At 38.0% G+C, this 26,513-nt stretch overlaps 1 protein-coding gene across 14 annotated transcripts in view; it reads left to right on the top strand.

Annotated features, from left to right (window-relative positions):
* Window positions 1-26,513, top strand: part of DMD (dystrophin) — a 1,566,296-nt gene that overhangs the window by 718,047 nt on the left and 821,736 nt on the right. For all 14 annotated transcript variants that reach the window (XR_011853162.1, XR_011853161.1, XM_072135922.1 and 11 more), the window contains 2 exons: window positions 9,503-9,697; window positions 23,711-23,883. Coding sequence is in view for 12 of the 14 variants with exons in the window: in XM_072135922.1 (XP_071992023.1) it covers window positions 9,503-9,697; window positions 23,711-23,883 (368 nt within the window). In the remaining 2 variants the exon portion in view is untranslated. The remainder of the gene's footprint in view (window positions 1-9,502; window positions 9,698-23,710; window positions 23,884-26,513) is intronic.

The raw sequence follows: 26,513 nt of genomic DNA, 5'->3' as shown, positions 1-26,513 counted from the left end.
TTTGGATGTTATAGAAAAAACTACCTGTAAGAAAATAAATTTACATAAATGTAGTGATATGGCACCTTAAATAAAAAGACAGCTGTTCTGGATATGTCCACCATTGCTTGAGGGATTGTACATAAAAAATTGTTTTTACATATGAAAAAGCAGGGAGATGTTGCATGTACCATAGCCATCCTGTGGTAATGAACACTGAATGCCGCCACAGTGCTTAGGGGGTCATATCCAAGGACAGCTGTCTTGTTTCTAAGGGGTTACCAAGACCACATTCTTTATAAAGGTTAATTTTTTAATAACATGCAATTGCATATCTGTATGAATCTACATGGATATGTGTATATATGGCAGTTTAATTAAATTAAATGTTTATACCCACATGGGAATACCCTTTAATCAAAGTTGACACATAAAACACTTCTTGCTGAGGTGGCCACTGTCCAAGCAATACAGTTGGAGAATTAATAGACAGGTGTCTGGGAGTAGTGGAAAACATTTGATGTTCCACAAGTATTTAAATTAAGGATAAATGCCAGTAAATAATTGATTGCTTTACCTCGTCACTTTCTTCATTTTTCATTTCATGTGTACATCAACACATGTTATTATAGTATGCTACCATGCAAATACAATTAAATTAAACATTATAACATGCAAATAATTTAAAATAACATAATGCTAATTAATATTCTGATAACAGCGGGATCATCACCATATCATTATATTAACCTGCCTAACCTTAACCACTCCAAGAATACAAATTAATCTAGAGATAATGTAAATGTAAATGCTACATATCACATTATGTTTCATTTCTTTCATTTAGTTAGATTTTGCATTTTTATTTTATTTTTTTTGAATCTCCATTATAAGAAGTGTCAGCAACAAGACAACGGTGGATGAGGAACTAACTACAGTTTTGATTAGTCCATGGTACATTATATATTTCCAGCTTTTTTTACATATAACTCTTTTTCCCCAGTATTTTACATTAAAAAGGACAGAGTTTAGCAATTGCATAATGAACGGCTATTAAAAGAGGCAGTGGCAAGTAGCATTTAGTATATACATGAATAGATGGATTAGATTAAGTTATAGTATATCAACAAATAAGTCATTATTTTCAATCGTAATACAAATACTCTATATCTTCACACATGCCCTTTATATATGTTAGCCCTGGATTCAGTTTAATATACTTAATATTGATGTGCCCTAGTAAGTACTTCCCAGTGAATAATAGGAGCAATAATAGGTCCATCCTGACTTGTGTTGCACCAGATTCAGCAGTGAATGAATGATGATTCTGTTGCAGTTTAAGACTATCAGGTTTTATTTTAGACCTGCTTCTAGCTGCATATTTTTTGGTGCACAGACTATTTTACAGTAGGTTATAGTTTGAAGAAGACAACACCGCTACATCTTATCCTTCTCCTCACTGTGCAAAGACATTGGTGAACTGCCACAATGTGCACAGATGGCCACTGTCTGGACTACAGGATGTCCACAATATTAAGAGAGAGAAAATCATCCAGCACCATCTTTCAAAGCTTTATTCTTCAATCCATTAAAGTTGTATGTACATCACATCTTGAATGTTTGGCTGGCGAATTTCGTGATCCAAAATGGCTCATAGTCATTTAATATTCTGCGCTGTGCATCAGCAAACTGGAAAGATTGTTTCAATATTGTGAAATTAATAAACACAAACCCAGTTGCACATTTTCTTACTAGCTTGTTTTTTGCAGCTTTTGTAGTCCAAATGACTTGGCTCTCTTGATACCAAATTTCTATAGCTTTTTTTTTATTTTTAATACCTTAAAAAGATTTTGGAAATTTTCACATGAAAGTTTTTTATGCTTTGGTATACGAAACAGGGTAAGGTGCAATTTTTTTAAAGGATCAGCTGACATTTTCATTGATACCAGTTTGGAAACTGTACAACCCTTTGATAACTTTTTATTAAAATTTTCATACAAATTGATCATTAGTATATTTTGATAGATTGCAATTTTGTTTATTTATTGTTATCTGTATAATAGGAAAGGGGGTTGATTAGAATATTTTTTAATATTTTTTTAACCTTTTTTAAAAAAAATTGTAATTTTTTTAAAAAAAATGTTATAATAGGAAAAACTCCAAATTCATCATAAATCAAATTGGCAAATGTGCCCCATTGTACTTGCTAAAATACCTTTTTAAATAGAAAAAAAAAGTTGCCAGCTCTTTTTTTTATAGTAGCCAAAGTAGAGGGGACCAAAAGCTATCAAAATAGTGAATACATCTGTGAATGAGCAAAGCACGATTATAACAAAATTGAAAGCTTTTTACAAGGAAAAACGTGTGTTGCAACTTTTGTGTATAAGCTTTTATTACAGTCATTAAATAGAAGTAAGCATAGGAAAACAGAGTGAATATAAGTGAATGTATTATAAAGCAGATAAAACTATAGCAGATGCCTAGTGCAAGGTTTAATATTTGTGTAATGCCTCTCTAATAAACATTCTTCCACTATGGACTTCAGCCAGCAACCTTCAATGTATGTAAAGCAGAGTCAAAATCATATTTTACTTGTGCCCTAGAATAAACACAACTCAGTTATTTCTTGTATTAGGTTATAATTATTTCTTCTGCCCAGGAGCAAATGGGAATTACAAAGCCAAAACACAATATATTATTAAGGGAACCTTGCTTTGAGACATTACCAACGCTATAGCATTAGCAACACATTGTTACAGAATGATTTTAGAGGAATCAGTAGACTTGTTGTTGTGCCCCGCAGTAGTGCAACTGTTGGGCTGTTAAAGTGCTTGTTTGGAGAAAGGTATGTTAAATCGGTGAATTTTTCACCATGTTGTCAGGAAAGAAAAAAGCCACTTCCTAGACCCAATGAATAGAATCGAGCATAAATAAAAGAAGACTATCCCAAGGCAGGTTCTTAATGTGTAAGATGTATCTGACACATTACTCTGTATGAAACATTTAACATGTAAATGTGATAATGTATCTATTTAACACATTCCCTATACTGTATTTGTTCATCTAACTTTTATGTATCAATGTTTAATACTTGGTTTATACACACACATTGATGTGCTCGGCCTAAATATTTTATTAGCCATTGCAAATGTAGTTCTCAGCGGAGAGAGGGGCACACTAACTAAAGCGAATGTAAAAGCTAAAACGCATTACGCAATAATCAATAGACATCTGCTATGTTTCTTTCCGAGAGTCACAAATATCTTCTGGGCACAAAAGTGCAGATGACTGTAAACAAATATTTTTATTATGTAGTAATAAGACATGCTTTGGGGTGATAATATTTCATTTCATAATAGTCTGAAATGCTGAATTGTTGAGCGTTGTTTGAGCAAATTGTGAATTGCTGTTAAATGTACACAGATGCAAGATATTAGCATTATGTTAGCCACAGATTTTATTACAATGCAGGCAGCTATATATTATCAGGGAACTTTAATTACATTTGCAGTATATAATCTTAACCATGTAGCTGCAGTTCAGTTTTACACAATTTAATTTTTACATTAAAAGTATTGGTAAGTAAACTCCATGGGCTGTTGGTGTTCCACATGTACTGTCCACCCCTGTACTAATCCTAAATACAGTGCTAATATATAATAAAGCTACAATGCAGTGTGCTGAAATCTTAAAGGGGTTTTTCCCTTTCAGCAAATAATTGATGTGCTTTGTGTAAGGAAAAGTTATACAATTTTAAAAATAACTTTCTGTATTAATTCCTCATAGTTTTCTAGATCTCTGCTTGCTGTGCTTCTGTAGAAAGTTTCTATGTTTACTTCCAGTCATCTGTCCATTATCATGTAATGGACAGGCAGGTGCAGGAGCCATTTTCATCATAGAGAGTAATCAGACCCACATGATAATAACGGCCGGTGCAAATGAGTGTCCATCACATAACCATTAACAGATTTCTATCCTCTGGAAGTAAAATAGAATGTTTCTTTAGAAGGACAGCAAGCTGAGATCTAGAATACCATGAGGAATTGATACAGAAAGTATATTATATATAATTTTTCCTTATACAAACACTATCGATTATATGATGATAGTCGACCACCCCTTTAATTCTTAACACAACTTGATCATTACATTGACTTGCATTGTAGATGAAATTCTATGTTACTCTATATACTCTATATCCTATCATGCACATATTATAAACACTAACAGACACAAACAGCTAAAAGTCTCTTTCTCCATTTGTCCTCTCATGCTTCCCCCGTCTTGTGAAATGAACAGCCTTCTGAATTCCATCTGGCTAGAAAGTTGGACAGAAGGCAACTAAGGTGTCAGATTACTTGGATGTTCTATAATTGGTAGATAGAGTGAGGAAGAGCTTAGTCACAGCTACTAAGTCTTCAGTCAGAAGCTCAGTGAGAACTAAAAACCACACACTAAGCCTGCACAGAAGAAAACTGATTTAATGAGCACAAATGGTGTTTGTTACTCTTTTGCTGATTTCTGAAAGGCTTTTGAATGGATGCTATAATGCTTTAAAATATGCTTAAATTTCTGACAGAACTGCTGTAATCCTGCAGGCAGTGGTTAAAGGGTTATTCTCATCTGGGCACAGACATTTAATTTAATTCATAAGCCATATATATATATATATATATATATATATATATATATATATATATATCAATCCTCAAAAATTTAGTCATATGGGCCCATACAAAAGGAGAACAGATGCCGTGGATATGACCACCACTGCCGAAGTGATCATGCAAAGAAACAAATTGGTTTTGCCAAAGTGCAGAAATGGTTGTATCAAAGGACAGGTTTCTTGTTTCTAAAGGACAATATGGCTACATTTCCGGGTAATTATCCTCACATGGGTATGTTTTATTTAATGTATATGGCAGGAGAATTAACTTAAAAGGGAATGCCCTGGTGAGAATACCAATTTGAAGGTTGTCATGAACTCCTGGCTGTATTGAGAATGTGGCTGCAATCAGTCTCAAAATAACCCCTACACCAGAATGTCAAATCTCCAGTTCAGACTGTTACAGCAGCAGCCTATATGAACAGTAAGGTGGCATAAGTAGTAATTGCATATTATGATTAGGGGCCACAATGTTCAAAGCTGAGAAATGTTACGCAAAGGCAAGGAATCTTAGCAAAAAGTCTTGCTGAGCTTATGTTCTCCGCTGTCTTGATGTTATGCTGGTGGTAGTCCAATGGATAGAACAATTAATGAGGCTTATTTTGTAATTTTAGAAATTAAGGTCTGAAAAAAGACTGCACATTTTGAGTTCATTAAAAAAATGTTAAAAGGAAACCTCCCTTTAAACTTACCTCAAATGCTGGGTGATTGGGGGGGGGGCGGATGGTGAATTCCTCTTTTCAGGTTGAGGACTGCATTGTCATACTGCTTAACTTCAAAGGGCTACACTAGTAAAAAGAACACTGGATGTACCTACAACCATAGTACACCTCACATGCTACCCCTTAAAACAAATACTGCATTTGTACAAAAACTAATAAAGAACCAGAGCAGACTACAAATACAATGCACACACAAGACAATAATAATTATGAAGATCATTCCTGGAGCAGACTCACAGAGCATACCTATAATACATGAGAACCCCAGAACAGACGTAGATTATTGAAGACCCCCAAAGCACACCTATAAAACTGTATAATCCAGGAGCAAGCTATAAAACTGAAGACCCCCGGAGCAGACATATAACTTTTAAAGGGGCCCCCACCAGTTCCCACGGTCAGCGACTCAGCTTAGCTGAGTCGCTGACTGTCTCTGTGTGTGATGCTCAGCATCACACATAGGGGTCTAGGATGTCAGCTATGTCAGTGAGACACAGCTGCTATCACTGGAGGAAATCGGCAATGCACTGTTTACAGGGGCTGGCTGGCTATATACTTCCAAAAACATTATTGGAAGGACCCCCACCACCCTTAATCCGGCCCTGCATATAATAGTGGGGACCCTCAGAGCAGATGTATAAAACTGTAGACTCCAAAGCAGACACCAGTACTGGAAACCTCAAAAGCAGGCAAATAACTGTGGATGCTCACCTCCCCAGGCTCCGATTCTCCTTTCTGCTGCACTGCTCAAGCTTCTGATGCTGGCTGCTGTGTTGGCATTAGCACCTAGGGCAGTGGAGTGCCCGGTACAGGAAAGGACCTGAGTGGAGAGTGCCTAACAACTAGATTAGTGTATAAAAAACTACTGACAGGTTTCCCATAAAAGCGTTTTTTGAAATATAAAGATTTAATGGCCTTGGGTTAGCATTCAAGTGGGCCCTTTAGTACTTTAAATGCTCTTGTGCTCCTTAGTTTATCATTGGCTATGGTGCAGATACCCAAAGCTTGTTTGTGACCAGTTTCCTTTAAAACTAAGCAAGTTAGTAACAGTTTAGAAATGAACCTTGAATCATAATTTTTTTTTTAGTTATAAATATAACGCTTCATTTAGGAAGCTATCATTCAGAGAATATATTATATATAGAAATGAATTAAAATGAGTTCTTCTTATTTCTGTGTCACAATTACTCAAGATTTTAGCATGTCAATTTTAGACATATTTTAAATTGTAATTATACACCAACATCTTTACATATACAGATATATTTCTTTGCATTCATTGAGGGGATATGTTGAAAAGAATCACTAAAATCATGGTTAGCTCAACTTTTTAGCAAATTACTTAGTTCATTTTTGTTATTAATAAGGCAATTCAATTTCTAAGATTAATAGAGACATACAAACTAATACATTGACAGCAGGTAGCAGGCTTATTATAATTTCTCTTAAAGGAAACCTACCACCACAAATCTACCTATAAAGGTAGATTGGGTGGTAGGTGGATCAAAGGGACGTGAGGATAGCCCTTTTAAGGGCTAATCCTCACGTCCCCACACTTTTTTGATAACTTTTATTACACATATATTCAAATTTACTTATGCGGCTACTTCTGCATGCGCAGAAGAGCAGGCCCGTGCCTGTTTCGGAGCAGTGACCGCGCAGGCGCAGGCCTGCTCTTCTGCGCATGCGCAAACGGCAGGATCACCAGACGAGGGCGCGCAGCTACGCGGAGCTGCGCACCGAAGATGGGTGAGTAGGAGGGGTAAAGTGGCTACCGGGGCGTGGAGTAGCCGCCTCGTGTAACCTCAGATGCGGCTACTCCACGCCCTAGTAGCCGCATAAGTAAATTTGAATATATGTGTAATAAAAGTTATCAAAAAAGTGTGGGGATGTGAGGATTAGCCCTTAAAAGGGCTATCCTCACGTCCCATTGATCCACCTACCACCCAATCTACCTTTATAGGTAGATTTGTGGTGGTAGGTGCCCTTTAAATGAAGATTGTGTACTTGATACTCTATTATTGTATTAAAAAAAGAAAGAATGCAGAAGTACACTCTAAATGTAATAACAATGTAATAGAGCATGCAAACAAATGTACTAAATGTACTAAACAGAAGATTCCTCACCGTCCATAGTTTCTAATAACCAAAAACTTCTTGTATCACACTCCTTTGTATGTTGGGTGCCTTTCAAGGGATCTGACCCACTGTCGCATATACACAGTATATCCAAGCAATCCGTATTAAGCTCAAAAGAAGGGAAGTTTTATTGCTGCTAAAAGTACATGTGAATTTTCGACTGCAAGATCTTTATCAAACATGTGATATCAAATAGAATAGTAAGGTGATTAGGTAGTTATTCTCATTGCAGTAGGGTATAGACACATATGTGGCACAAATGAGACATGCCCATACGCTACTATGCTGGAATCAATGACCCAATTACCCTGAAGAAAAAAGGAATGATATGTATGCTCACCCGCTCGGTAGTGCTGCTCCATGGGAATAGTGCTGTGTCCACTCAGGAAATAAGGAGCTTGGTTCGGTCCCAAGTATGGAATGAAGGCAAAAAAGATGATCCTTCAGCACCAGTAGTAAAATTTAAATGTTTATAAACATTTAAATTTTACTGCTGGTGCCGAAGGATCATCTTTTTTGCCTTCTTTACCCAATTACCTTACTCTCCTTCAAATCCAGCTGCTTTCATGCTTGATAAAGACCTTGTAGTCAAAACATCACATGCACTTAGGCATAATAAAACTTTACTGCTATTAAGCCTAAATAGGGACTGCTTGGATTCATTTCTTTCATGCCATCCACAGTTTCTTGCTCCCAGTCATTTGATATAGTAAGTATATGATGAGAGTGATCATGATTAAAACCATATAGTGACCCCAAAATTAATATTTATAATAAGGATTGAGGCAAAGTTCAGATCGCTACCCATAATAAAATCCTTTAGAAGGCCATGGGCTGCACACAGAGCAGAGGATGGGAGTCCCGGAATTATAAAGAAATATAATGAAAAGACGTTCCCTCTGCCAGCTGAACAGCCGTGCCAGAACTGTAATAGTTTAAACAGTTCTGGGACGGCTATTCAGCCGATACATGGCTGAATAGATATGTTATGATATGTCAAAATCTAATTTAGATAAATTTTATAAATGAAATATGGTTTGACCATGGGGAAGTTAAAAAGTATGTGGTTGCTTGGTTACTTGAGTATTATTTATCTACAGTGTTGTGTTTTATTCCTACAAGTGTTAATTGCTTTTGAGAACTTTTTATTGTTTATACAACAAAGGTGTTTATTTCTATAAATTCATGTGTTTTATAGAAAACACTGAGCACGTCTAAAATATAAAACCTGCATCTACAGTCATAATGTGAGTTATACTGAATTTATGCCATACAGCAAAATCACAACAAAGCAGACATAAAATTTTGCAGCTGAGGACACACTAGGCAAAAAACAATACATTGAATGACTACAACGGCATTATTGAATTTCAAAGTTGCATTGATGTCTTAAAGTGGTGGTTTAATTACAGCAAATTAATGTTATTGTTTACATAATAAGAAGTTATACAATGTGCCCATACACATTCTATATTAATTACTTATGGTTTCTAAATATGTGCCTGCTGTCATTCTATAGGAAGCTTCAATGTTTACTCCTAGTGGATAGAAATCTGTCCATGGTAATGTGATCTCAAAATGAGCTCTAATTACTTCAATGTGATATATCCTGCTGTGCACCTTTGTGACATCACATGACCATGGTCAAACAATGAATTTTACTATAGAAGAAAAGCAAGCAGGGTTCTAGAAACCCGTGCTACGAAAAGTATGATTGAAACAATAAAATGTCTTTACCAAAACTGGACAACCAATTTAACATTCACGGGGATGTGTCTTGGAGGTTGTTGTCAAACCCTTATGGCAAAATCAATTTCATATTCAAAATACTTTAGCCATTAAAATTATAAGAGATACTGACAAAATATTAGTTTGATTAACATTTACATTACATTGCATATTTTATAAAAGATACCTTTAATTATACTATTTATTTATATTTATATTTTTGGAAAATGTACTAAGATAAAAAAAACTTGTTATATATCCATACCAGCAAACTGTTCACGAAGAAAGCACCCGCTCAATGATTGAAGGAATGAAAGTGGATGCCTCTAATGTGCCTTCTACATACCTGGCAGAGATTGCACGTCTCCTGCAGTCTATTGCTGAGGTGGATCTGCTGCTCAACTCCTCATATCTGAATAAAAAAGACTGTGAAGACCTTTCCAAACAAGATGATTGTCTCAAGGTAAATGATTTCACTAATTACATTAAGAATTGAATCCACTTGATTGTTATTGTTGGATATTGTTAACCATATGATAATGATATCTTTATTTTACCTGTTGATCATTTCATTGGTAGGACTAGTTTTGGAAAAAATAACCTAGAGTTTCCACCTTCTTGTAGCATAAGATTATCTCTACCTTCTATAAATAAAGATTTACTCTAAAGGTAAAATTTTATACTGCAACAAAATAAAACAAAGATGTAATGTTATAATATACAACTCTGGATGGTAAACATTTGATGAATGTAATAAAATGATAAAAACAGATCTCTACCACATTGTACAGGATCTTGAAATTCCTATTTGTATAATTTATGATAATTTATTCAAGATAATAAGTGCCCCCCTATAAAAATTTAAAGAGCCACAATAAACATTAATTGTAATGAACCTCAAAAGCCAGTGCTTAATATTATCACATAAAAGTGATTTCTATCATTGTTGGAATCTGTGATCAGATTTTCACTAATAAATCTAATAAAAGGTTCTCATAGAACTGTACTAACTAATACCCACACTGTCTTCAGCTGAAAAATCTAAGCTTCCTCTTTTCAGAAAATGAACTTTGTAAGCCTACCTGGCACCCTATCAGAAGGAGCAATGAGTCACAAGGCATGTGTGTTCTTCGTTTGAGTTGATGTGTGTCTCTGGCATCTCCCTCATTCCCGCCTCCCTTCGTCTAACATCACCCTCTGCTGTGCTCTGCCAAATAAGGGGTATTCTGGAATCACACAGTTACTTATATGAATAACACATGCCCTTTGTGACTTGCTGCTCTTTCTGGCAGGTGCCAGGTAGTCTTGCAAAGTTCATTTTCTGGGGATGGGAATTATGCATTTTTCAACCAATGACAGTGTAGGTAAGAGTAAGCATAGTGCTTTGAGAACCAGTTATTGGGTTATTAGTGAAAATCTGGTGACAAGTTCCCTTTAAAAGCCGTATCCCATTTCATGTACACCAGGTCTAAAGCTTTGACAAGTAGATACACAATCCTTTCTCTGATGTGTGTCTGAAATTCAACAGAATGAATTTTTTCAGTTTTTACAATTATACACGGTATTGAAAAAGTGCTTATTTTATATGATTTTTTTCTGGTTAAGTGACTTTTTTATTTCTATGTAGTCAACTCACTCACAGTGCTTTAATAATCTGCTGGATTTTAAAAAATGTGCCTACGTTATTGCTGTAATAAAGTTTTATTTTTGCTGACCCCACTTATCAGTTCTAAGCAGTAATTTTCTTCAAATTGAAAACAGTTGGTGGTTTGTTATATGTTCCAAGCTGACATAGTTAAAAGTCTAACACTGGACCAATTTGTTTAAATGTAAAATTACACATCCAAAAGACCTTTGTGATTATGTATAAAGTAAAGTGATTATTGGTTATCTGAAGGCAAAATATTCCTTATGTACACTATTTGCTTATTTATTGGGATTGGTCTATCTCTATTTAAAACTTATGGAAAAATGGATAACTGAAGCAAACAGCATTTTGGTCAACATATTGGTCAGAAACGAATAACATACTGATGACACATGGGGGGGGCATGTATCATAGTTTTTTTCTTCTTTGGTGAACTTTTGAGACATTTGGCAGCTCTTTTTTGTACCTTATGTATGATCCTGTCTTTTTTCTTGTGATACATGTTCAGTTTTTCATGTCCTGGCAGGCGCAAATTTTGGCTTCTTTTTGAGAGTTTTTGTTGCAAATATCTCAAATCCACATGGACACAAGCCACATGATGGGGTTATATGCAGGAGTGGACACTACTGATAATTTGGGCTTTGAGGCTGTGTCCTGCATTTTTCTTTTAAACACATTTTATAAAGTTTTCAACATGTAGTTAACAACAAATAAAAAACAAGCCTGTTTGCTACAGGTAGGGTTGGTATGATAAAGCGACATCAACAGTGTTTATACAGTTATCTGTTCAAACATGTACAACTTATATCTCATAAGCGTATAATGAAACAGGATTTTGCTTATTAATACTAAATAGTGCATGGGAGGAAGGGTGTTACGTTGTTCCTCTTTTCGTTTCGTTTGACACACTGTCCAAGTCCCTGGGGGACGTGTTGACTAGCGTTTTACGTTCTTGTTTCAAGCTACGATCTCCTCCTGTCCAATAACATGCTTTCTGCATTTATCAGATTTTGAGGGCTCCCAGAGAGTTCTTTAGTACTCCCATATTGTAGCATGTTGTCAGCTTGAAACGAGTCACCAATTATACTATTTCTGACCTATTCATGTGCGTAGAAATGAAAGTCTTCCACTTCCGGAAGAAACTCTTTATCTGCTTTTCCTTGTGTCTCATTGTCTCTAATCTATCCAGTCGCACTAAGTATTTCATTTGAGCTACAACTTCTGTAACAGATGGCGTGGACTGTTTTATCCAGTGATTCATAATTACTCGCTTTGCTGATAATATGAATGCGTGTAAATCTGTGCTAACTCTCAACTCTTGTTCCCGACTCCCGTCCCCTTCTATGTCATGAAAAATGAGAAGCAGTGGGTCTAAGGGTAACCTAATTTTACATTTATCTTGTATGTGGTCTCTGATTTGGTTACAGAAGTCTTGGATATTAGAGCAGGCCCAAAGTCCATGCCATACGTCTGTGTTTGGGATCAAGCATTTCAGGCATCCGATTAACCTGTCTGGCTTTGCCTGCATCCTCGGGAGCTTGAAACTGAAATAAGCGTGGTTTATTATCCTAAAATACGTCTCCCTCCATTGTTCACTCAGAATGCACTTTTTTATCTGTGCTCACCCCTTTTCTATCCCCGTTTGTGCGTCCCATTCTGGGAATTTGCGAGCCCAGCATCTACCCACTTTGGCTTTTACCCCTTTGAGCATGGCATCCTTTATGTTACTGTAAGGTACCGATATATTTCGGATGCTCTGTGCTGATCCTAGTTAGGAGTGGAATGAGGTTTCCGAGGCCTCTCCCGTTATATCCTGTATCTTTGAGCGCAGAAAGTTTTGCATATGCTTGAATATAAATGTCACACACCCTGTTAATGAGTATTTTCTCTGAAGTTCTGCCTCTGTACTCCATCGTGGCTCAGTATCATGTAACAGGTCACCCCCTTTTTTTATCGAATTTGCTTTCCAGGGGTTATATAATGTGCTTTCTTTCCCCGGTGTGAAATCTCTGTGTTTCCAGAGCGGCATGTGTTTAGAAATTTGATATGGCAAATTATATAATTTCCTCACCTCCTTCCAGACTATCAACGTGTCCTATAGTACTATTGACTGTCTTGCAATTGGGAGCCATTTGGAGTAGTTACGATGCATCAGTGTCACTATATCATGTGGTGCTGCTAGTGCCCTTTCCAGCGCTGTATTAGAATATTTGGATGTGTCGTGAATCCAGTCTATTACATGTCTAAATAGGCTTGCCAAGTTATAGCCTCTCAAGTTTGGTAAATTGACCCCTACTTCTATTTTCCGCAGAATTAATTTCTTTGCCGCTATCCGTGATCTTTTCCCATCTTCAGATGAAGTTCTTTAGCAACACAGGTATGGTTTGCAACTGGTATAACATTCTGGGGAAAGTTATCATCTTAATTAAGTGACATCTCCCTATCATCGTCAATGGGAGATGTTGCCATCTCTCAAGCTCTCTGATCATCTTTCTTATGAGATGGGGGTAATTTAGAGGATATATGGATTCTGGCATTCGGCCCACCGGAATCCCTAAGTATGTTATATTAGATATTACTCGTTGTATTGGTAGGGTGCTTGGCCATGTGTCGGTCGGGCTGCTTGGCATAATTTCTAATAATTCACTTTTTGAGGCATTTATGCTAAATCCTGCAAATTTTCCAAACTCCGAAACATGGGCTAAGACCTTTTCGAGGTGAAGTATCGGATTGGAAAGAAAAAGAATAATATCATTGGCAAATAGAGCCAATTTAACTTCCTTATCTCCCACTCCAATGCCCCTGTATATTGTTGAATCCTCTAAGGATCTTGCTAAAGGTTCTAGAGCAAGGTCGAATAGGAGGGGTGATAGCGGACACCCTTGTCGTGTCTTTTTCTGTAACTCGAAATGGGTGGAAAGAAATCCTCCCGTACATATCCGGGCCGTGGGAGAATCATATAGACTTCTTAGCAACGTGCAGAATTTCCCCGATATTCCAAACCTCTCAAGCACAGTCCACAACCAGGGCCATCTGATGTTATCAAACACTTTTTCTGCGTCCAGTACTAGGATTGCTGGATGTTTCCCCGGTTGTGGACTGTACTTTATTCTGTCTAAGACTGTCAATACTTTCCATATGTTTGTTAACGCCGCTCTCCCCTTTATGAAGCCCACTTGCAAGTCTCCTATCAGGTGGGGCATATAGTGTGACAGCCTCGCCGCCATGATTTTAGAGATCAGCTTTATGTCTTGGTCTATTAGAGAAATCGGGCGGTATGACCCTGGGTTTAAGGGATCTTTTCCTTCTTTTGGCAGTAATTTTATGTAAGCCGTTTTCGAATGTCTGGGGATTTCGCCTCCCTGCAGCAAGGTGTTGAAATACGTGGTCGGCACAGGAGTTATTTGTTTTTTCAGGGCTTTATAGAACTCTGCTGTGTAGCCGTCAGGGCCCGGGGCCTTGCCGTTCTTCAGTTCGCTAATAGCCCTACTCACTTCCTCTATTGTTATTTCTCCATTGAGGGCTTCTAGCTGCGTCTGTGTAAGTTTGGGGAGTGTGACTTGAGATAGGAAAAGTGGGCCACCCTCTATTCCTTGTACCCCGTCCTTGTACAATGTTTCAAAATAGTCCTTAAAGTTCTTATTCACCTCCTTAGGAGTGGAGGCTACGCCCCCCCTACTGGTGCGCAACGCCTGTATATGTGCAGGTGTGAATCTACCTTTTGCCAGCCTCGCCAGTAGGCGGCCTGACTTATTGCCATGGCGGAACAACACCGATTCAAAAGCCTGACGGTGTATCACTTCCTTCTTGTCTAGCCAGAGATCGTAGTCTGACCTTTCTTGATCCCAAGCCGCCTTCACATCTGGGTTTTGATTCTTTAAGTAATGTGTATATGTTTCCCTTAACAGTTCACTAGCTTTCATATATTGCTGCTCAGTCTTCTATTTTAAGTTGGCTACATAGGCCATAAGCCTACCCCTGATCACTGTTTTAGCTGAGGTCAAATATTGGGCTGGGTCCTCTTTGTGTACACTATTGTCGTTGTCCTGCTCCATCCACCACCCCTCTAAGATTTCTGTAAAGGCATCATCTTTTGTTAGAAAGGCTGGAAAGCGCCATAATATATCAGTGCCCCTGGGCTGTACGTCATGCGAGTCAATCTGCACTGGGGCATGATCTGATATTATCATTTCCCCTATTTCAGAAGAGAGTAATCTTTGGCATGCCCCATCCGATAGGAGTAGGTAGTCTATACACGACCAGCTTAGATGTGGGTGTGGGTAGTGAGTGAATTCCCTCTCGTCTGGGTGAAGTATTCTCCACATATCTTTTAGCCCTGTTTGAGTCACTAATTCAGGTTATAACTGCTCTGCCGTTTGACTAGAATGTGCTGCTGTATTTTGGGGTCTGCTCTGCTGCTTTTGGTCTTCAACTGGCCTCATTACTGTGTTTAAATCCCCTCCTACTATCTTTAGGGCGCATTGATCTTTTAGAAGTACTATTGCAAGTTGTGTCAAGAAGGTTTTGTTTCTGTCATTTGGCCCATACACACTATAATTTGACCAAGTTTCATTTTGAAATTCGATTTGAATCGAGATCCATCTTCCCTCTTTGTCATGCTGTGCGTGCACCAGTTTCCCCGTGAAATTTTTGTGTAGCAATATCAGTACCCCTGCTTTCCCCTGTTGGGAGGGTGACCCAAACATCTGTCCTACCCAGTACTTTTGGAGGCGGAAATAGTCGCATTCCTCCAAATGGGTTTCCTGTAAGAGCGCCACATCCGGGCAAATCCTACCTAAGTGACGTAGTACCTTTGAACATTTTTGCGGAGAACGCAATTGTGTCCTGCATTTTTAAGTAATCTAGTCACACCCTAGGGAGATGACGACAGATGAGGCTGCGTTCAAACGTGGTGTTAAGGTGCGGTCACACGTTGAGTTCTGAAACCTATTACAACAGCTGAGGACAGGTGATTTACCTTATAACTTTACTGTTAACATTTGCCTTTACAAAACGCATTGTAAATGTGATGTTAACACATGTGTTAATGTCACATTTATATTGCGTTTTGTAAACACAAATGTTAACAGTAATGTAATTACTCAGAGGTAATAGGTTTCAAAAAGCAATCAAAACGCAACGTGTGACCTCACCCTTAGTAGTAACAAATAAATAAATTAAAAAAAGAAAATAAAAATATTTATGAATTTTCCAAAAAGAGGTTACTGTACAAAATTTTGAACATTTAAAGCATGTGAAATTATTCCAATTTACATGTTAATCCATGGACTGTTGGAGGAGCCCCCCACATGTCCTTTTAGAACACAAAGAAAGAAGTTAAATTACCTGCTAAGTCTTATCAGAGTTCAGTGCATAGAAATAATACTTTTCAATAGTTTTTAGACTGTTAATCACTAAGTATCTAATATTGCTAATAATGTATGTAGGTTGTTTCAACAAAGCAATTTCCTTCCTTCATTAGCAGTAATTACCATCAATATGATGAAAAGTACATTCTTCAGGTACAAGAAGGTCATAAAGGAAGTAAATCACTAGCAATTATTTAGCTTATGCCAATGTTTATGTAATGTAAATGTCCAGCATAATGCAGAGTGGTGAGTCAATGACCCTGTTAGAGATTGTTCCCTCACGGGAAGATGAAGTTATTTTTTTTGATAACATAACTTGTGAATTCTGAATTATTCTTGCTGGTCTTTTTTATAAAACATGATAGAGTTATATTAGCCACTTTTACACTTTATACAAGTTTTAATTCTACAGTGCTTGAGTTTTGACATTACATTTTGACTCCAGGACAAATCTTGCAAGTATACGTCTTTTTAAAGGGGCTACTTTTACTTAGTATCACTTAACCCCTTGCCGCCGAAGCCACTTTTCACCTTCCTGACACAATCCATTTTTTCAAATCCATATGTCACTATAAGTGGCTATAACTTCGTAATGCTTTAACATATGCCAGTGATTTTGAAACTTTCTCGTGACACTTTGTACGTGGCACTCGTTATAGAAACTACACCCCTTAACATATGTAAAACAACTTTTATGAAGTTTGTTAACCCTTTAATTGTTTTACAGGGGTTAAAACTATATAGGATGCAATTTTCAAATGTATTTTTTTTTGTGGGCTAAATGAATGTGTTTTTCATAAACTGTACACATTATAAGTGGATAAAATGCCACAAAGTTATTGATAGCCAAATTCTCCCAAGTACGCCAAAACCCAATTTGTGGTGGAAAACTGCTGTATGGGCACATGCCAGGGCATTGAAGGGAAGCTGCGGCATTCTGAGAAAATTTTCATTGTCACTTTTTATTGGCTATACAACCATAATTTTTTTGGCAACTTGGACATATAAGGGCTTATTTTCTGCAAAATTAGAAGCACTTTACAAACACTTAATTTTAGTGGGTTATTGATGAGATTTTATTAACTCTTGAATGTATAGAGGAAAATAAAATCTTGAATTTTCAGTTTGTATTTTTTGGGGCTATACACCTTACCATAAAAATAATATATTATCTTTATTCTATAGATTTAAACCATGATAAATATGGTGCATGAAACACATTTAACCCCTAGGACTCTTACTGTAGGTAGTAATGAATTGAGAAGTTTGGTTTACTGCACTTAGTGCTATTGACACTTTACTTTTTGCAAGTGGTCAGACAAAATATAGTAGCAAACACAGTACACTAAAATATGTATCTTTCCTATGCTAGAAAATTGGTACTAGGTACAAAGAGTGAGTGCAGTCAGTGAAAATTGGTCCCCCATTTACACCAACTTCACCCCACGTGGGCATGAAAAGACATAAAGGTGGTTTGACATGCAGTGGATAAGGCTAGTGCAGGGCACTTACAAGCTATATCCTGCACCTGTTCAGAGTATAGCACAATTCTACGCCAGGCCAGAACTGGCATAGAATTGTCTTGTCAGGGTCAGCATATGATAAATTTCCCCCAATGAGTTCAGTTCAGCTAATTGGCATTCAGGTTGGTAATTACAACTGACGTGAGAAATAAGTTTCAATTGTTGAAATTGACCTGTTAAAGAGCCCTAAGTGCTTTATTTATAAAAACTTGCATGTGATCCTGTAATGGCTGACTGTCCGAATGAAGAAAGGACCAACTTGACAATACAAATATTAGTAAAATGTGTCAAGTTCTCAAAATTTAGCACAAGTATTAGCACAAGTTTTATTTACAAATAGATATACTCCAAAATGATCAGGTTATATCTCAGTCTTTTTAAGGAGGTAATGAGAATTATTCTAGAGTAGACATCTTGATGTGCCACCCTGCCCAGCGCATTACGTTTGGTATACTTCAGGCTCTACTAAGTGTAAATTTTTGTTATAACCAGTGCCAGGAATTGCCGCTGACTATAGTTAGTACTCTGGTTTAGGGCACCCCTGGCCTGGCCCGCTGTGCATCCCACCAAAACTTGCTCCACACCCTATCCTGCCGACATGGCATGGAAGTGGCATAATGAGTATAAAAGTTGCAATTCCAGGCCATTCCACAAATTGCTACTTTTTCATGACTTGAATGCCCTTACAAACCTTGATAAATGCCCCTCCCCCCATGAGTAGGATATTTTCATTACACACTGTACAATTTAACACTTGGCTGCCTTATAATTAGTTGCCTATGTGTTGCTCACTTATATTGTTATGTACACGGTATAACACAAGGATGTTATGGAGGTATTGATATCTTTAATAGCAAGTGAATTTTAGTCCTTTCCTACATAAAGTCAGTACTATACTTGTATTCGGGAAGGATCTATTGATTTATCAATCTTGAGAAGACAGTTTTTACTGCAATGCTGTATCCATTTGTGTGTGTAAGTATAAATCTAACAAAATAGAACAACCTTGATTGGAATCAATTACAGCTCAGTTAATGTAGTATACTACAAGAAAAGTACTGTCTTTTATGTAGCACTCTAATAGATCTTTGATCTGAAACACCAGAGAGCTATTGAAATGGTTGAATAGAGTCTTATTTGTTTCTATGGCAGTAAACTATACAGCAGGACATATCTCATTTTTCTTTGACTTAGGATATCAGAACATTGCCTAGATCTGGTTTATCTGATGGATTACCTAGGACAAGAAGGTTTATATGCATCATGTAGCCATAGACTGGCTTTGTTTCCCCAGGTGCTTTCTATACTTGTAAGACTATTTGCACAAAGTCTTTGAGTAAGTGATTTTTTCCATTGCCATTTCTTTAAAAGAATGTGCCTGAAAATACTGATATATTGGGGCAGATTTGGGAAACTTTCTAAAGAGATAAATGGATTCTGTTGCCCATAGCAACCAATTAAAAAGCAGCTTTCTTTTTTTCACCTAAGGATATGAAAGCTTTACTGTGATTACTTGTGCAACAAAGACAGTTTTTCATTTATACAGTGTAATAAATCTCCCCCAACATGTAAGTCTCAGTGCAGGTTACTAGATGGCTCATGAAACTTTATTATATATGCTGTATGGATTCCTGTGTCATGCATTGGTAGGACAATTTGGAACATTCTGCATATCCCAAATCCCCCTATATTACTTCTATCCAGGGGCACAAAATAAAATTCCATCTGTCAGAAGGAATGAAAGGTCTCAGGATTTATAGCCAAAAGCAGGAGTGGATACAGAACACAGAGGACATGCAAGTATCCCATTCACTGGTCATCTCTGTTTTGGATCCACTCCTGTTTGTTTTTGGCTTTAGCAATGCTGATGATGGATTATTGACTGATTGAAAGCAGAAAAGAAGGGCAAAATGATCAGTGATGCAAGTGCAAAATTACTGCCGACACCCTATCCACTCTTTTGGGGGGTTTCTACATGTATCCGCGTTTAACAGAACAGGTTCTGTCGTAATCTATGGAATCATCTGATGTCAGTGTAAAAAGAGTGCACTCTTTGATGTTATAGTGGGATCTTGGCCCTCAGCTCAGTCCTTTCGACTGACAGACGTTACCTTGTCAGGCTGCGTTCCTGCTTCACTTATTTGGGGAAGTTGGCCTCTGTAGGTGCACATGGAATTGAAGAGTGAAGCGATTCTAAGAGCGACGGCTGTCATGTGTGTGTCATACTAAAACACAGCACTGTTTGAAGACCAAACCATGCTCCCTATGCAGATTTGAGCATGGCACAATTTTCTACAATACCCTACAGGCTCTCTGCAGCCAAGAAATACCTGTTTTTTCGTCATGATCCAGGTCGAATCAAATTTTTTCGAAAAATTCAGGGAACCTGGTTGAATCGAATTTTTGAAAAATTTGCCCATCTCTACAATAGTATATAGAGTACAACTGTAGATCATTCATCCTCAGTATAACTACATCAATCTTGTGAAGGCCTTAGAGTTTCAGAATCAGACATTTGTGGCAAAGTGAGTTTAAAAAAAAAATAAGCTAAGCTCTGAAAATCTCAAAGAACACAGTTCAATCCATATGGCACAACTGCTAACCTACCAAGATATGTCGATCCTAAACTGACAGCTCAGAAAAGAAAATGCTTTTGCAACACCCTGTAAATATAAAGCTAGAAAATGACTCCATGTTTAGATGCAGGTTACATGGAAATTCGGGAGCATTTATTTAGTAAATCTAGCCCAGGTATCAGTTTTGCTTGGAGTAATTTTTAGAATATATTACATTTATATTGTAAACGTGATTAAACTCCTATTTTGCATTATAAGGCAAAATGTGGATGATATCTAAACCTTACCCTTTTTCGGTCTAAAGTAATAAATATGGATCTTCCCCAGCAAAACTGCAATAATTACAGTACTTCATTAACGCTCGACTGTAGTTTAATCCTACAGACAATACCTGTTTTCTCAGAATCCCCTACATTTCCATGTAATCATATGTGCAGTGATTCAGTCCTCCCAGAGATTGAGCACTTTTTATAGTAAAACTGTCAGATGATGGTTATGCAGCTCCACATGGGAATAGATTTTTATACAGGGTGTTGTCCTTTGATTGTCAGCAAAAGACAAATTTGAGAAGGAGAGAATGAACTGGACTGCAAGTCTGTATTGCTACAATTTCTCTTGTACAAGAGCATGGAGATGGATCCTCTCCCTAAAGGCTGGTGTCACTCCAGTTGTTAATGGCTTTCTCTAATCCTTTTTTCTTAGAAATGAAAGTCATATGCTCTTTTCTTAACCAGGTTACACGGGTTTCCCATGGCACTCTCATACTTAAAATAGCTTAAAGCTACCTTTTCTCTTGTCCACATAGAATAATTTATCATTATGTTTTCCCAATACAATGTTGTTGATAATAATACAAATGAATTTAGGAAATGAAAAAACTATCAATTAAATTAGTAGAATGTAGAGTATGTTACATAAAAGAAACAGTAGCTTAAAGTGAATGTCGACCTTTTTAAATGAGGTTATTTTAATGTCTATTAATCTATGCTGATTCATTGATTATAGCAGGCAGAGCACCACTTGCTTTTTAAAGAAATCAGTTTCATCTACATCACTAAAGGGAGGCGCTATTTAAATCCCAATATACTTTTGTGATTTTTTACTACTGGCCCTGGAAAGTTAATATTTACATAGGAACTAACTTCAATTATTGCATGTATATAAGCTAAATAATAGCTGGCATATGTTTGACGTTCTGCCGTATGGACTGTGACTGTCTAAAGAAGCAGGAAGAGTTTAAAGTGTTTTCCTGGGAATTTTATATTGATGACCATGGAATTAAGAGTGCAGTGTTACTGTTATTTGGGTATGTCATCTGTCAGAACTCCCAGAGGTTGTGGTTCAATATTATGGGTTTTCCTGGCTGATTGATACTCTCTTATTGATACTCTCTCAGCTGGGATTGTGTATGCACATGGCTCCATGACTACCTAGACTCTATTTCTTCTTGTATTGTTACACAAGTCTTCTGACTCTTTGTTTATATATATATATATTTTATCTTGTTTTTGCTGTAATTCTGACCTTGCTTACTGTCTGTCTTCCATTTTTGTTTGTTTACCCTACTGTACAGGGTAGGGACAACATCACAGTTGTCTACTGCATATTCATGCAGGTTGGATATATGGGCAGAGATAGAGGCTGTGGGAAGTACAGGGCTCATACTTCTTCCCTGCTTTGGCATTATCAATATCGGTTTGTTGGGGTCCTAATGCCTCGGACAAAAGAATCAGTTGCTTGCATGTTGTTGAATAATATATGTTTTGGCCTAATAACTCCAGTCCTATGGTTCAGGTTTACTATATACCTATAGTATATCAGCTTTCGGCAATTTTTTTGGAAAATTTTCTTTAAGAGGTTACTAAATCAGACAACTTCTTTAAAGTGTTACACACCCTCTTGATATATTGTTTTCCAATAATCATTTCATGATGAAGTTATTTTATTTCATTATATGATATTCTGAAAAAAAAAATAGTATTGTCTAGACATTAAAACTGACGAGGCTTCTCTAAATTGAAAAAAGGATGCAATTTGTCCTAATTGTGTGTCAATAACAGCCATTATATCATTTAGTGCACAGAATAACCTTTGCTTTCAAGCAATTATAAGGAAACAAGTGACATGTTTTGATTTATTGCTTTTAAGACCTATTCATTAATTCCCATTGTCAGATGCTCAGATCCCATAATAAATATTTCCATCTCTATTGTTCATTCTCTGAGGCATAAAAGTAAATGGCATTAAGTGAGTGCCCTGGGGCGATCATGCTCAGGAAAATTCATCGAGCCGACTGTCTTTCAAGCTGCAAGCTCACAATCTGTTTGTGTTAGTATATTGTGTCACCCTCATGGTCACTGGCAACAGCAGCTAAGAAAATTGTTACCTTACACCACACTATTTATTGGCCTGAAGGGCAGAAAAATGTGTCAGAGTTAATAATCACAATGTATATGTAACCATCCCCAGGTAATCGTAAGTGTGGAAATGCTAAAATAATTGCTAGGGGAGACTGTAAATTTGTATTAAGTGATATATGTCCACACTGCTACATTATCCCACAAAAATTCATTACTAAGCTAAGATGTACAGGTGTAAAAAATATATATTTTATTACAGTATTATTTTTATTTATTTTATTTATGAGAAACTGTATATTGCAAAACTAAGATTTATGAGCTGGTACTTAAAAATGAATCAAAATCAATATGAATCAAATTTTTACTTTTACTGTTATTTGGCTGTAACATTGATGCTTATCTATAATAAGAGAGTTATGGGTCTCTGGGTATATATAAATGTACCATTGTATATACTATATATATATATATTCTACATGCACAGACACAAACCGATTCAGGGTAAATGTAGCTTAATATCTTTTGATAAAAACATTTCTTCCTACAGCATTTCTAAACAAACACTTATATGAGGAGTCAATATTGAAAAATCACAGCTGGTTTTGTCAAGAGATATATTCTACACGTCTATAAAAAAATGGGTTCCATTTTTTATACATGTAAATCTAATTCTGAGAACTACCTGGTATAGCCCAGCAAGGGCCATATAACAGACTACCATTGTTACTACAAAAACTTTCGTCTGCTTCCGTCTGCTTGCAACATTATTGGCCAACATGTTTAATCACTATTATAAAAAAAAACCATGTGAGGATATCAATGTATTTCTTTGTAGCCTACATCTGGGCCTTTAACAATTTTTATTTCAACAAATCTTTTTTTATCACAATTCACTTGACATGGAAAACTTTATTAAACCTTTTCCATTCTTATCATTTGAAACTGATTTGTCAGCTATTTTACTTCACTATTTTGTTGTTGTTTTGTTTTGTTGTTCCAGAACATAAAAGAAATCCTAGGGAGACTATCAGGTCAAATCGGGTTCACTCAAGGCAGAAAGAATACAGTTCTCCAATCAGCTACACCAAAAGAAAATGAGAAAATACAACAAAAACTGGCAGAGCTTTCCTTCCAGTGGGAAAATATCAACAGGTTGTACCGAGATCGTCAAGAGTAAGTTTTTAGCACTTGTGAAATATGTTTTTATATTTTAAGTAGAGATGAGCGAACACTAAAATGCTCGGGTACTCGTTATTCGAGACGAACTTTTCCCGATGCTCGAGTGCTCGTCTCGAATAACGAACCCCATTGAAGTCAATGGGAGACTCGAGCATTTTTCAAGGGGACCAAGGCTCTGCACAGGGAAGCTTGGCCAAACACCTGGGAACCTCAGAAAAGGATGGAAACACCACGGAAATGGACAGGAAACAGCAGGGGCAGCATGCATGGATGCCTCTGAGGCTGCATAATCGCACCATTATGCCAAAATTATGGGCAACAGCATGGCCATGACAGAGTGACAGAATGAAGCTAGATAGCATCTAAAACATCCAATAATTGACCCTGACACTATAGGGGACGGCATGCAGAGGCAGCGGCAGCAGGCTAGAGAGTGTCATGGCGACATACCCTAAATGGACTCAGGCTTCAAACCAATGGGTGGCAGAGAGGAACCAAAGGAGGTGAGCAAGAAGCGCTCAAATAATATCGGTACATGATAAAAGTTTGCCAGTATATTTTGTGGATTACACAGCAGGGTGGCGACAAAGTTAACATGGAAGCCATGAAAACAACCCAAAATTCTGCCTGACACAGCTCGTTTGATAAGGGGACGATGTATGGAGGCAGTGAACTAGTAGTAGATTAAAGGTGCTGCAGTTAAAACTATGTTAGTTGGATCTTGGCATGGAGCTGGCGCTCCGCTGCCAGGCGAGCTTTCGCCAATCCAAGCCCCTGTCTCTAGGCTACTCCCCAAACAGCACTTCTAAGAACCTTTTGTATAAGATCAAGTGTAGTAGCGTTCTTATAAGTTTAGGATATGCCGGGTGAGGGGAATGTAAACAGATGCGCAAGAAGCGCTGAAATAATATCCCTAAATGGTAAAAGTTTGCAAGTATATTTTGGGGATTACACAGCAGGGTGGCGACAAAGTTAACAACTTTGATGTGGAATGCCCTGTAATAGCTCTTGGGCGGTGTGCCTTTTATCGCCTAGGCTCAGCAGTTTCAGCACCGCCTGCTGTCGCTTAGCGACGGCACTGCTGCTGTGCCTAGAGCTACCGACTGATGGCGCCATGCCCACGGATGGTAATTCGGAGGAGGAGGAGGTGGAGGAGGGGTGGGAGGAGGTATAGTAGGCCTTTGAGACCTGGACCGAGGTAGGCCCCGCAATTCTCTGCGTCGGCAGTATATGACCAGCCCCAGGGTCAGACTCGGTCCCAGCCTGCACCAAGTTAAGTGTAGTAGCGTTCTTATAAGTTTGGGATATGGCGGGTGAGGGGAATGTAAACAGATGCGCAAGAAGCGCATGATGCGCATGGAGCTGGCGTTCCGCTGCCAGGCGAGCTTTCGCCAATCCAAGCCCCTGTCTCTAGGCTACTCCCCAAACAGCACTTCTAAGAACCTTTTGTATAAGATCAAGTGTAGTAGCGTTCTTATAAGTTTAGGATATGCCGGGTGAGGGGAATGTAAACAGATGCGCAAGAAGCGCTGAAATAATATCCCTAAATGGTAAAAGTTTGCAAGTATATTTTGGGGATTACACAGCAGGGTGGCGACAAAGTTAACAACTTTGATGTGGAATGCCCTGTAATAGCTCTTGGGCGGTGTGCCTTTTATCGCCTAGGCTCAGCAGTTTCAGCACCGCCTGCTGTCGCTTAGCGACGGCACTGCTGCTGTGCCTAGAGCTACCGACTGATGGCGCCATGCCCACGGATGGTAATTCGGAGGAGGAGGAGGTGGAGGAGGGGTGGGAGGAGGTATAGTAGGCCTTTGAGACCTGGACCGAGGTAGGCCCCGCAATTCTCTGCGTCGGCAGTATATGACCAGCCCCAGGGTCAGACTCGGTCCCAGCCTGCACCAAGTTAAGTGTAGTAGCGTTCTCATAAGTTTGGGATATGGCGGGTGAGGGGAATGTAAACAGATGCGCAAGAAGCGCATGATGCGCATGGAGCTGGCGTTCCGCTGCCAGGCGAGCTTTCGCCAATCCAAGCCCCTGTCTCTAGGCTACTCCCCAAACAGCACTTCTAAGAACCTTTTGTATAAGATCAAGTGTAGTAGCGTTCTTATAAGTTTAGGATATGCCGGGTGAGGGGAATGTAAACAGATGCGCAAGAAGCGCTGAAATAATATCCCTAAATGGTAAAAGTTTGCCAGTATATTTTGTGGATAACACAGCAGGGTGGCGACAAAGTTAACAACTTTGATGTGGAATCCATGAAAACAACCCAAATTTCTGCCTGACACACCTCGTTTGATAAAGGGACGATGTATGGAGGCAGCTATATGGACGACTTTTGGAGGTAGCAATGGAGACAACGTGTGGAGGCTGCTATGGAGACAATTTAATTTGGATAGTGCCTGTATGTGGCAGTCCCAAACATTTTTCAAACCAGAGGAGCAGGTAGGTGGCCCTCCAGTAAAATGGGATAGATTGAGTGCCTGTATGTGGCAGTCCCAAAAATGTTTCAAACCAGAGGAGCAGGTAGGTGGCCCTCCAGTAAAATGGAATAGATTGAGTGCCTGTATGTGGCAGTCCCAAAAATTGTTCAAACCAGAGGAGCAGGTAGGTGGCCCTGCAGTAAA

The sequence above is a fragment of the Engystomops pustulosus genome, chromosome 2 (assembly GCF_040894005.1).
Source record: "Engystomops pustulosus chromosome 2, aEngPut4.maternal, whole genome shotgun sequence".
Classification (NCBI taxonomy): Eukaryota; Metazoa; Chordata; class Amphibia; order Anura; family Leptodactylidae; genus Engystomops; species Engystomops pustulosus.
This window is presented reverse-complemented; position numbering and strand designations above follow the sequence as displayed.